The sequence below is a fragment of the Fonsecaea monophora genome (assembly GCF_001642475.1).
Source record: "Fonsecaea monophora strain CBS 269.37 chromosome Unknown Scaff43, whole genome shotgun sequence".
NCBI lineage: Eukaryota > Fungi > Ascomycota > Eurotiomycetes > Chaetothyriales > Herpotrichiellaceae > Fonsecaea > Fonsecaea monophora.
Genome location: NW_019173974.1, coordinates 171542 through 184956, shown reverse-complemented (window position 1 = coordinate 184956; position 13415 = coordinate 171542). Strand labels below are relative to the sequence as shown.

At 52.3% G+C, this 13415-nt stretch overlaps 2 protein-coding genes across 2 annotated transcripts; one reads left to right on the top strand and one right to left on the bottom strand.

The window, feature by feature from the left end:
- Positions 1–3847: 3847 nt before the first annotated feature.
- Positions 3848–4829, bottom strand: AYO21_06320 (hypothetical protein; the record flags this gene model as incomplete). Its single annotated transcript, XM_022656281.1, has 2 exons — positions 3848–4507; positions 4581–4829. 2 exons carry the CDS (start codon positions 4827–4829, stop codon positions 3848–3850), a joined length of 909 nt encoding a protein of 302 aa, XP_022511444.1.
- Positions 4830–11645: 6816 nt separating this feature from the next.
- AYO21_06319 (hypothetical protein) lies at positions 11646–12779 on the top strand (the record flags this gene model as incomplete). The annotated part of the gene is made up of 1 exon (XM_022656280.1): positions 11646–12779. One exon carries the CDS (start codon positions 11646–11648, stop codon positions 12777–12779), a length of 1134 nt encoding a protein of 377 aa, XP_022511443.1.
- Between the last annotated feature and the right edge of the window lie 636 nt (positions 12780–13415).

The following is a 13415-nucleotide window of genomic DNA, read 5'->3' as shown; positions in this document are numbered from 1 at the left end:
CGGTCGCCCTCTTTCTTTTCTTCTCGAGCGCAGGCGGTAGATAGGTTGGATTCGGTGTGGATTGGACTCCGCTGTCAACGCTGAGCAGCCGGTACCTGGGTTGAGAGGCATCACTTAACTAACCAAACGGCGAGGATGCTGGGTGCAGTGTGCCGCAAGCCTCCCATAGTCGGACATTGTGTTCAGGCTCGCTCCGGGGCTTGGGGGCGCACGGGCGGGCTGGTAGGCTGGTAAGTTGGTGGGCTGGTGGACTGGCACACTGGCACTCTGGGTGGGCTGGTGACTGTAGTGGGAAAAGAGGGCCGTTGTTCGGCCGCAACACAACTGCCAACACAAGACGTGGATGAGGGCGAAGCAGCCAATGGCGCCCCTAGGCAGAAGGGCGACAGTTATAGGCGACGGGAGCTTCCCTGGATGCCCGCTGGCCCGTGCCCCCGAAGGCCTAGCCGTTAACTAGAGCCGCTTCGAGTAGAGGAACCCGTCGTGATGCCTGGGCGCTACGCCTGCAAGCTGTGCGAGCATGTACGGGGAATGCATGTTGTCTTTGCTTTCGCAAATTCGGATGGCAGCTTTGTGGGCTCATTTAGGCTGCGATTCCATCACTGGTGCAGGCCTATCAATGACTCGAATTGCTTTGCATTCAACTTATGCATGGAAGCCTTGGATCGTATTTCTTTGCTCGGGAAGGAAAATGCGACTAGGCGAGCTGCTTTGGGCTGCAAGGCAGACACCCAGCGAGCACCTTTGATAGTGACGACTCCGAGTCCCTTGGTGCCTTTGTACCCCGCCAACCCCGGAATTTTAAATGTTCCCTTCCGTCTTCAGCCCTACTTGCACCAGCTTGTACGAGGTACTGAATTCCCAGTGACCTTTCAACACAGCTCGTAGTGTCTTTTCTCTTTCCTCCATCAGAATTGTGCAAATCTCTACTGGTCTTCTCATACCTCACCGATCCTGACTCTGCTCCACAGCCCCAACCCACTCTCGACGTCCTCAAGCTCTCCTGTTTGCTCCGATAGACAGCTCCTTGGGATCATTGAAGCAGCCCCCAGTCGGGGGGACAAAAGGAGGGCGGCAAACGATGCGTGCAGTTGAGCATGGACTACTAAGACGGCGCACCGAGGACGCACGATTGGGAACAACGGAGCAGCCACACTAGCTGCGGTAGAAGCCCAAAGCTGCATCTTTTGGAAGGCTTCGACTCCTCCAATCCTGCCGCTACTGCACATTCTGCAGCAGGCATCCGACACTGTGCATTCGTCCACTTAGAGATTTTCTTGCAATGTTCTTTTCTCCAATTTGTTGCCTCGTCGTTGGGCTGCAATTTTTCAGGTGGTTTGCATTTCAATTGGCACTTGTTGCTCCTATATCGCCGTTTCGGTTGACGTGTTGTCTCACAAACCCCTCCCGCCATCTTCGTTAAAGCAACCTCTATCGGAGATCACATCGGAGCTCATGATCTCATCATTGCCATGAAGCACTCAGCGTTTGAGTTTTCCTTCGTCTGGTCCCATCGTTGACGTGGCCGACGCGATCAAAGCTACCCCTGTTCAAGGATGTTTCGACATCGACTGACCTCCCGCATGACCTTTCCATCATCCGTGGGACGCTTATCCTTCAGGTTCCCAAGACCATATTCTTATAAATCCTAAATTGGGGTCACAGGACTCCGGTGGCATTTTATCTGTGTCAGAGTTTGGGCTGCTTCTACCCTTGCAACACACCGCCTATTGCCTTTTTTGCTGTCATACTTCTACGTGGACTGACCATGGATCTTGATGCTCCGGTTCAACCCGCTTCAACTCCTCGGTCACCAGGGTTATCATCATATGCTGTGTGGCTGGGAGCGAACGTCAACAAGGTGGGCAGAAGAGTGGGATTAAGCATTCACGTGTAGTACCCAAGACGGACGATGGGACCCAATTACCATCCCAAAGTCCATGTGTCAATATCGTTCATCTTCAGATCAGCAAGGACCTCTATTGCTACGATTTCTGGTGGCGAGGAGTCGTCGGCTCTCTTTAGCCATTTTGCACTCGGCTCTTCTATCAGGTCAACCAGAGACGCCATTATCCGACCAGGGTTTAAAGACGGTCAACTCCTCAAGAGTTCATTTTCTTTAACCAGTTGACACTACTTGCTGTGTCCCAGCAGGTTGGCGGAAGCCATTCAGAGCTTACTGAGCAGATCGTCCTCCGGGAAATCACTGGGAAACAGATCCCCGTGATCAGACTGGTCTGCAAGGTCTACATGACCTGCAGAAAGATGATGGGAGCGCTGCTCCACCGAAGCTTCCTTTAGGATTCGTCCTTTTATTATTGGCTTATGTGCTTTCTCCTGAATCTGAGCATTTTTTGGGTCCAAGGAACCCAACAAAAGTCCGCGAGTTCAGCAAGATCGTATCGTGCTGCTCCCGCCACAATCAGTGGACCAGCCGCAGATTGCGATAGTGCAGGATGTCTTGTCTCAGCATGAAGGAAAGAAACTTCAAGCCAGGGCACGGGACTCGATAAGCACAAATTGCATCCCCGGATGACCGCCTTTTGCGAGCCCGCGATGGTCTATACTGATCACAATGCCTTTTATTCTTTGAACGTTTGGATATGGAGCCGATCAGCTTACACTTCTTCGAGAAACGTGGACAGCGGTTGTCGTCTACCCGACGTTGATCAGTTCTCTACAGAAATGGCTGCTCTGAGAATGCTTTGGGCTGTGGGGCGGAAGGAATGGAAACTTGGTTCGTCTGATCGTGAATGGAAAGCGTTTGCACGATTGGATTCAATCCAATCCAGGACCAACCAACTTCCACCTCACCTGCCCGACATGCTCGTCTCGTCACAATTGACAACTGTCCGAGGTCAACATCACCTCTCTCAGAGTGCCGTATGCTCGAACTCCTACCTACTCCGAGCGACGATTCAACATTCATTTTCAGGCTCGGTTTTGCTCCCTTTTTATTTCCCTTCGCCCACTTCGTCGTTGCTGCTCGTCTTTCCCCGGAAAGACTCTTTGTTCCTGTCAGTGGAGTGGGCAAAGTACATTCCTTGGCCGAAATGATATACTAGGTAGGTATCTACAGCACCTAGATATCTGATGGATCACGCAAAGAGCAGTCAAGGAGACAAAGACTCAACCCTGCCGCATACCTGCCACCTGCAACCTGCTATGTTTTGGAACTGACGAATTTCTGTTGAGAACTTTCAGCCTCACGGCGTTGTCGACTGATGGACACTCGTTCCTGTTTCTTTTTCTTAGTCAGTTTGTGATCTGGTCTGATCTGGTCTGGTCCCTCCGGGATGTATGTATGCGGTGAATTGACTCCCCCCGAGAAGAGGCCCAACAACTTTTTGCTCTTCCTTCCACTGGGTCTGGTTCCCTTCCCCATCTTCTTCTCCTGCCTCGCCATATGTCTCTTAACTCACTTGCCACATACCGGAGACTAGGTAGCTTCGGTGGAAAGGTCGGTCGAGGGCTTTGAAGGGGGGCAGAGCACCACATATGATGGAGCTTCATCTTAACGAGGAAGAAGGATGTCTCTGGTGAGGTTTGCCTATAGCCTGGTTGTGCAATTGCCCGTTCGTACGGTAGACTTGGCATCCCTACCTACCTACCCAGTTAGGTAGAAAGCCACGTACGTTCTACCTTTACCACGACACGCAAATGTGGTCCCCCCGACTGAAATACCAGTTGCACCTGTTTTCAATACCATTATCCGTCTTGCCCGAGAAAGTGTATCGTCACGGGGAGTATAGTATACACAATAATCCCATGCTGCCCGTCCAATGCCCTTAAGAGACCATCGCTATTGTCCGTAATCCCACGCCGTGTATTGCAATTCCTAGAGCCGTTATGGTCTGAACCTGAGTCTGAACCCGACATCTCCTCCTGGGACGTCATTTCGCCTCGCGGCCCTTCCTTGACTACCCATCCAATACCCCGACCCGTCACCTTCAGATCCTTCTGTCCTCACTTGCCTTCCGTTCTGCTGCACGACGTAGATAAAGCGGGCTATTGTGTCGGCCTCGCTTAGTTGTTGCGCGTTGAAATGTTGGCGCACAGCGTTGGCGAGATGTGAGGGTGGCTCACGAGGTCCGAGGTTCGTCGTGGTGGAGGAAGGGGACGGCGGAGATAGGGTTGGGCGATGGCCTTGGCCTTGACTTGAGGTGACTTCAGGATGGTCACCCGGTTGTGTTATGGAGTGAGCTGTACTTGAGCGTTTGTCTGTGTTTCCCGTCTCTTTTGATTTGCCCCTTTCTTTTTCTCTCTCCTTGGATTTATTGTCTTTGCCGCTACCGTTTGTTTGCTGCGGCAGGCGTTGTTTTCGTCGCTGAAGTTGTTGCTCGTGCTGTTTTCGTCTGTATTGAACCGCTGACGGAGCGCGCAGCGCAACCTCGCATGATTGATAGGTGATATCGGCATGGGGGTAGTGAAACGCCGCGGGGACATGGAGACGGTGGGCAATGCGGTAGGAGCGGAGAATGGGTACGGACATTGTTTTCCATTCGGTCTGTTGGCAGATGAAGGTATCGTTAGCTACACTCAACTAGTACTCTTGAGAGGTTTCTGTTAATACGACATACCCGAGGGAGGTTTGGGTCTTTGTCCTCTTCCGCTGGTGCGGCTGAAGCAGGGGCAGCAGCGGTGCCGTTTCCATTCATCGCGGCTTTGCTCCCTGCGTTGGGGACGTTGAGTCCTGAAGCAAATCGCTTTCCCTTTGAAACGCCTGAGCCACTGGTTGGTCCTAGAGCGGACTTGTCTTTCAGATTCGTAATGGTGCTTGAGGTCTCGGATCTCGAATCATCGACATTTCGTCCCCGTGCAGGTGGCATCGTGGATAGCAACAAAGATTTCGACACACCATGAGAAGGCTGGGCGGCTGACAGGAACTATAGCAAGTTCCTTAACGGAACATGTACTATAAAATGCTCTTACATGGATTTAAATGTGTTGCAGAAAAGTGCAATGGTCATGTTAGTCATTGACCATTTCTCTTCATACGAGATGAATCGAGCTTTCAGGGACACGCGCAGGCGAATTAGACGGTGGAATGATACGTCATAGGGCATCCCCTGCCCGTTTGCCCCCAAGACGTGGCACGAGCGCCAACGGCAGCTCCCGCCTCCGCGTCGTCTTCTTGGCGCTCAGAGCCTTGCAGAGGACGAGGGAGCGAGGGATTGCCAAACCTTTGAGCGCAAGGCGTGTTCCTGCATATGGACATTATATTGCAGCTGGGGGACGTCTAAGTGGCAAATGTCAGGGTTGCTATGTACCTACCTGCACCAGTGTTCTACTTTACACTGTTTCGCTGATGAATAGGCATACTATCTACTGAGTGTCTTCCTCTAGAGTCGTTGGGATTGATCGCGAAGTTGATGCAAGATTTCCAGAATCTGTGGCTTGACACGAATAGAATGTACTAGATACACGTATTTCATGTACCGATTGTCAAGGGGCATCGGCAGTGCTGGTCGAAGCTGCGTGGGACGCAGCGCCTGGGGTTGCCCAAGGTCGAATCCAGTAACGAAACAGCTCAGCTTCCAATTCTCTTGTTTGGGTGTTTCTCTTGCCCTTTTTGCATTGCAAAATCAAGGAGTGACTCTCATCATAATAGACTTCACGCAATTCCCAAGCATATGTCACAAGAAACAAGCTCCTTCAAGGGAGCTCAGGGTTGGAAGCCAAGGAGGATTCGAAAAAAACTCTGCTCACCTTCGGAGACCGACGCATCAAACAACTTCAAGGGTGATAGTTCCTCATAGGGTTTCTTCCGCGTCTTGCGTCGCGTCCTCAAGAGGCTCGAGCAGACTTTCGCGCAAAGGCTTGTCGTGAGCAGCAGACCGAAGCCATGCCCTGTCGGTGTGTATGGAAAAGGACCAAACAGAAAAACACTCAGAACTTCCCAACCTGAACTGTTGAGATCTCCGCTCCCCGCTCAGTGGACACGAGTATTTTCGTTCAGTGTCGCGGCGCTGCTGTGATGGCAGTCCCGATTTGAAATTTTTCTTTTGGGGAGATTTTGTTGAGCACGATACGTTGCTGCCGTGAGTGTATTTTTCTTTAACCATCCACCAGACACAAAAATGATACGCTCATCCGAAACACACCAAACAAATGGGGATGGGGATTTGCAATGGCTCGATAACTGACGTCAACTTGGGATCCGCAAGTGGCAGGAGTGAAGCACATGGCAGATTCGCAGTTCTTGCTGGCCCGAAGAAACACCGCCACATGTGAAAAAAGTAAGAAATTTCTTCAAACCCTAAAATTTTGCCATCCTTAGACGCTCCTCCTTGAATTCCGAAATCGCACATGGTTCCTCCTGACCTACTTGTATCACATGCAATGAGCTCCTCTTTCCATGAAGGGCTGGAACCATTGCAAGGTCGCCACGAGCCGCACCCACCAGCCGGTCGGACAAGTGGTTCCATGGAACTGTTCTCCGAGGCAGAGATACCGACTACCAACTACTGCATCGGCACAAGCAGACCGAGGGAATTTTTCCTAATCTTTTCTTCGGTAGTGAATTGGGCCGAATTTCTTTTCCGAGCAGAACGCTCGAGACGTTCAGGGTGTTATGGTCGGACCATGTTCAATGGAACCAGACCTGACTTGCTCCATTCTCCGATGGCCCTGAAGCGGCATCGTCCTAGTCAGATCTAGCCTCATAGCCTGACATGTGACGTTCCGCTCGAAGAGTTGGTGTATCCAGGTTCGTAAGAATCGAGACAGTACTTCGATATTAAGTTCTGGTATCGGTAACGTCTCCTGATTGAGATGAACGGGATGTAGGAACGACTGTGCATGGTGGATAGCATGAATAGCTGGTTAATGCATGCATTTGCGGCACACTCCGAAGCTGACATACTCGCATCCGGCGGCTGGAAAGCGTTGCACCAACTAACAGTGCATAGGGAAATTGGGATGCCTTATATGGCTCCGTCATATGGTCAATGATCATGTTCGCAACCTCCAAGCAAGCATGTGTGTGGCTAGAGCCGCTGACAGAGGGATATGTAGCTGCACACCACCGTCAGCAGAGAAAACCGGGGATTTGGTTCTTGCCCTGACACAGGTGGATAGAAGAGACATGTGGTCTTGCTCTTTATTCTGTCACTTTTGCACCTATCCTCTGGTGACTCCAGACCAAGCAAACGGACCGCGCAGTCGTGGGGATCAAGAAAAGACATCATAGCTCGAGTTGGCTGTCGGGCTCGTCGACCACCGACCCCAGGATGTGAAAGCTCTCCACAGTTGAATTCCGGCGCCCGGAGAACAAGCTCAGTATTCAGTACTGGAAGAGTCGTGCTCTTCGCTTTCCTGTTCCAGGAGGGCAAGCACAGTCAGACCACCCCATGTACTACTCTGCACCGTTGAATATGAATGGCACGCGATGCAGATGCACAAGAGCAACGAGATGTCCAAACTCGATAACGGGCTCCATCACTCCCCGCTTCCAACTTTCGTGAAGTCAAGGAGTACCATCGAGATCGCTCGTACGCCGATGGAATATTGGCCTCTCGCTGGTGATCTTCACATGGATCGCCATTCCTGTAGGCATGTGAAGCTCGCCTTTTTTTGACGGCATGACGACAAGTACCTCGTACGAAAAGCCGACCCTCAGTTATCGGGCTTTGTATCTGGGTACCTCGATGACATTCATTGTTGTGGTTGGTCCATTCACCTGGCTTATCTAGCAGATTGCTTAGATATCTATCCAGTCATGAAAGGACCACGATTCTGGCAGTAAGTGACGAAGATAGCAATGCGGGTTTGTCTAGAGACGAGTTACCTCACGCTGAAGCGGTATCTCATAGCTCCAAAATCAAGGTGCCATTGTCGTTGACCAGACCATGTACTCGAAAAGAAACAATATTTCGGCTTAGGTTACGTTCTGGCTTCTCGATCGTTGGCAAACACTCAAGAGATTTGTGGAGAAGTGGGAATATGCCGTGCTACCTCAACCCACCCATGCTTTTTGGGGGCATCCTGGCGTGCATCCTTCATCTTTTATTGGTGAAGCCATCTTGTCGAATCAGACATGCACGGGGTATCTAGGTATCCCTGGTACTTTGTACTCGTACCTGGGAAACTGTGGAGCCGGAAACCCATGGGATGGCACAATCCACTGTGTTAATTTTTTTTTTTGCCCAATGTCGTCTTCTGGGGGCAATGATGTAGCAATCGATATCTTGACTCGTGTTCAGCTGTCAGGAGTGACGATTGTGTCGCTGACTCTTCTCTTCAGCAACGCTTCGGCCCTATTGACCGATGTGGAGAGGCGATCGAGGTCGTTGATTATTCTCCATGGGTTTTCCCTTTCTGAACAAATAATTGAACTCTGCTTTGACTTGCCGAGTCCAGTCGGGTATCCGGCTCGCCGGCTTGAAGACCAGAGGGAGAAACGTCGGAGGTGTTGTTAGCAGTCGGCGATGAGGCCGAGATTCAGCCACAAATTCCTTGTCAGGCTGAGGCTTGACACTGAATCTCGCAACAAGTCCATCGTGTCATCCCTTCAATTCCGCCGCAACCCCCCTCCTGCGATAACCAAAAGCCCTAAGTTGACCCGCCAGATGTCCCGAAAGCACCAAGCCTCCGAGACAGTCAAGGGAAATCCACCAGGTGTCGTTCAAGTTCCCACCCTACTTGACCGGCAATGCCTAGTGGCCAGTGAACGAGGAACCGAGATTTTGCATGTGTCTGGGACTCTGTGCGAAACGCCACTTTGGTATTTTGGAAAAAGCGGCACTGTCATTCCGATTCAGCCACAGTTTGCCCCAGAAATAATGATTGCTGATAGCAGGATCTCCGCGAGTCGGAGAACCCCCCCCTTTCCGGGGCCTTCTGACGCGTTCCACAGACTATCATGTCGGAAGTGGCCTCATAGCCTGTGGGTAGGAGGTGGTCGTGACAATACCGAGTACGAGTAGGTTATACTCTACATGTATCGCCGAGGGCTGCTCAAATTGCGCCATTTCATTGATGGTCCGCTTTCGGTCGATGTGTCGGTGTCGGTCAGCAGTTCGCCAACCCTATTGACTTTTTGCTCTCTCCGGCTTCTTGGTGATGACTGTACTCTTGTGTAGTGTCCGCAGTGCGCTTGCAACGGCGACCCGTTGTGGCGAGAGATGGGAAATGGGCAGTAACAAGGTAGTACTGTACTTAGGGACATTCGACAAGATACCGAGTACCTTGTTGTTACAGAGTTGAGAAGCATAATTATTAGCCGGGTGTACTGCTACCTATTGCGGTGCCCGGCAATCACCTCCCGTCTGAGTGCTATCTTGGGTATGGGCTCGCACACAATATTCCGAACGAGGACAGTAGTTACGTAGACAATCACGACAGGGTGTCATGCCTAACAATCCCGATATCTCCCTTCCCCATCCCTTCGACAGCTTCCGGGATTTTCTCGTGGAGTGGAAATCTGTCCTTAATTCTCTCTGTCAGACCGACCCGATTCCCGAGTGCCTCGGATGCGCCCTTGTCACTCTTACGCCAATCTCGTGCGGGATGGTACTTGTGTGCTTCCCCATCATTTTTCCCCAAGACGGACAGTTACGCTGGATCTCTTGGGTTACCACTGATCAAGAAGTATCTTCTGCATCAGGAAATACCCTGCGAGGGCCGGCACCTACGAGTTCTTGTAGCTCGCCCGTACGGACAAATTCCAGAAGGAGCAAAAGAACAAATTGGTTAGTGGCCGGAATATAGGGTTTCCCCCAGAAAAAGTCGATAGTCGATGATGCCGAAGACGCACATCTCTGGTTGTCTCCGTCTTTTCGGGGGAACGCATCCCAGCCCGAGACTCCGAAAAGCCGCACATTTCGCATTTCGCCGAGCCTCCCTCGGGCCCCTCCCATCCTTTCACGGTGAGCAAGGGGGGGGGGGGGGGGCCTGCTGAATTCCAGGCCCCCAAAACATGTCCATTCGCTTCTCGAGTTTCAGCTTCAGCTCATCCGGCCATCCTTCCCCGGATCATCATCGCCTAAGGCCCAGTGCATCATCCCTATTTTCCCATCCTGGACCATGTTCAGGGAGAAGACAAACCAGGGAGTCAAGGGGGAGGTGAGGGGGGAGAACAGAGGGCGACGGGAGAAGAAAAGGATGCCATGTCATAGTTCTGTATGTGCACCTTGTGTGGGAGTGAGAGTTGCACCTAGTAGCTACAAGTATCTAAGCACCTAAGCCACCCAGATAATGCCATAATAGCCCCAAAGTCGATGGCCGATGCGAAGAAAAGACAAAAAGCAACCTTCGCCGGCCTTCCCATCCCCTCCTATCAGCTATCAGACTCTCTCCCCGGGGGCGCCGTTCTCCTGAGACGTGGCCTTCCTTTCCTCATTTTTTGGGGGCTTTTCAAGGCTCTGCGTTATTGCCGTGGCCTGATAAGAAATCGGCGCTAAAGGACCCGGGGAACCCACCATCGTCACTCCATTTTTTGTCTTTTCAAACCCTTTTTTTTTAATCACAGTTCCAGATTTCCAGGGCCACCTGGGCCACCTGGACCACCAGGACCAACAAAGTGCCGTGCCTTGCCTTGTTGCCTGGGCCTCTCGCCCTCTCGTCCCTTGCCCACCCGCCCTTTGGCCCTTGACGAGAGGGTCATCCTCCCCCCATCATTATTTGTCCCACAGTTACAAAGCCCGCCTCACAACTTTTTACCTCACCCACGGTTACATACAACCGCCCGCACACACATCACACAGGCCCAACCCTTACCGAAGCAAACTTGAACGACTCGTACAGGCTGCATCCACCGACCACGACCACGACTGGTACCAGCGTTACCTCCCACATTCCTAAGGACGGTAATAACTCATCAAGGGGGTGGGAAACAGTCACAGGAATCATCACAGCTGGTCTCTTCCGGTTTCTGCATCCTTCTGTCAGGGAGAAAAAAATCATCTTTCATCTCCCTCTCTCACACACGCACGCACAAACCTTCCAAACCGCCCCCCAGTCATACAACCCCCTGTTCCCCCCGGTCTCCAGTTTTTCCACGTCCGCAGTGCCGGGTAATTTCCTCATTGCCATTTCTTGACGCTCGACTCATCATTTCACCTACTCGACTACCTAAAGCAACCTATTTTTCTCCAACACACGGATCCGGCTCATCTCTCATCCCAAATCTACTCCTGCATACCTGACAAAACGCCGTCCACCCCGGGCCTCCTCGTTTCTTCTCCTCTTTTTCCCACTTCCTCCCACCCCCCTCTCTGAAACTATTCAATTCTCTGGCCACACCATTTCTCTGACCTCACCACCAACCACACCACCCTTTTCCAATTCATACTCCCTCCCACGCTACCAACTCAATTGTCGCCCAATCCGCTTTCTACTCCAATCTGCGCCTTTCTCGAACACCCCCGGGCCCCGACGGTTCTGGTGCATGCGTCACGCCGCCTTCGGTTCAACTAAAGTACTAAGTGGATGATTCACCCCACGATAAGCGATCATCTTCCTGGGGAACACTCTCTCCCTTCGCTCGAATGCAACGCTCTTCGTCTGCAGTAGACTTTACTGCCATCCTCAATCCTTCTTCTCCCTCCTCCGACTCTCCTTCCTCTTCTCAACCTGTGCACGAGTCCGCCTCGACGAACCCTCAATCCAACCACCCCTCAACCACCACACAACCTGACGGTAACATGGCAGCCGCTGTCAGCCTGATGCCGACGGCCATGGGTGCCCAGGCTCCCAACCCAGAAGAAAGACAAGATCTTCCTCGACCCTACAAATGTCCTCTTTGCGACAGAGCCTTCCACCGCCTGGAGCACCAAACCCGACATATCCGTACGCACACTGGAGAGAAGCCTCACGCCTGCCAGTTTCCCGGCTGCAGCAAGCGGTTCAGTCGATCCGACGAGTTGACTCGACACTCGCGCATACACAACAATCCCAACTCGCGAAGAAACCAGAAGACTCACCAAGTCGCCGCCGCCGCCGCTCTCGCCGGCCTCCAGGATGGCTCCAACCAAAACTTCGCTTCACAGGCTCAGATGATGCCGCCGCCTAGCAAGAACAATATGCCCCGGTCCGCCCCTACTTCTGCTGTTGGCTCCCCCAATGTCTCCCCGCCTCATTCTTTTGCCGTTCAAGTCCCTCACGGCGGTCAGATGTCATCTCATCTTGGACTCTTTGGTCGTAGCGACGACAGGAACTCGATGGACATCAATCTCCTAGCGACCGCGGCATCTCAAGTAGAGCGAGACGAGCACGTCACCAGGGTTCCCTACCAGCACCAGCACCATCTGTTCAGCCATCGATCTCACAACACCAACGGACGTTTGCCCTCGCTATCGGCATACGCCATCTCGCACTCCATGTCGAGATCACACTCCCAGGAAACCCATGATGACGACCACCGAGTCAAGCGCTCGAGGCCAAGCTCGCCCCATTCAACAGCCCCTTCTTCCCCCACCTTCTCCCACGAGTCGATATCGCCCACTCCTGACCATACACCGCTTGCCACTCCAGGACACTCGCCACGTCTGAGACCTCACGGCAGTGACCTACAGCTCCCAGGACTGCGCCACCTCTCGCTTGGACACACCCCTCTACTGGCGCCCATGGAGCCACAAGCTGATGGATCCTACTCTCACATCCCCCCTCCGCAACACTCGGGCCCATCTATAGCAGATATCGTCACTGGAGCGCAACGAAAACTACCTGTGCCGCAGCTCCCAAAGATAGGTGTGGCTGAGATGCTTCATCTACCAAGCGGTCTAAGTTCAGGAGAATCGAGTACAGCAGCATCGATCAATGGCGACTTCTCGAGGTGACCGGATTATAAAGACACAGGCGTTTTTCGGAGTCCGCTGTGGTCTACTTGATGACGGGTGTGTGTTCAATTCATTTGGCTGATGAGCAGCTCACTTCCCTTTCCTTGGCTGGATTTTTTTTCTTTTGTCTAAGGGGCGTTGTGGTCGTGACTATCTATTTATACGGAATGAAGCCCTCTGCCCAAGTGCTAGGGACACGGGGATGAATTGGAGAACGATATCACAGCGAGGAGCAGGTTATAGACGGATACGGACAACCAAGGTGGTACTGCGCCGCACGAATGCGCCCAAATAGAGTGGTGTTTTATCGGTGAAGGGATGTATGGTATGATGGGTATCAAGCCTGGCAAACGTGCGCTCCTAGAGTTTTGAGCAGCCAATCCCCTGTTTACATGTGTAATTTTGAGATAGCCAGTTCAACCTTACGAATGCTAAACATTTTCTAGCTCTTGATTTGGTTCGACTTGCCTGTGGTTGTGTGGCCTTCTTCCCGGACTTGGGCCCTGCGAACAAGGCCGCCATGGACGAGCCAAGAGACTCTCCCGGGTCAAGGCCTGACTGAATCTGATAATGCATTCAGCTAATCGTTCAAATTGCACGCACCCTTGCAATTCCAGCATTTTATTACTCTGGTCC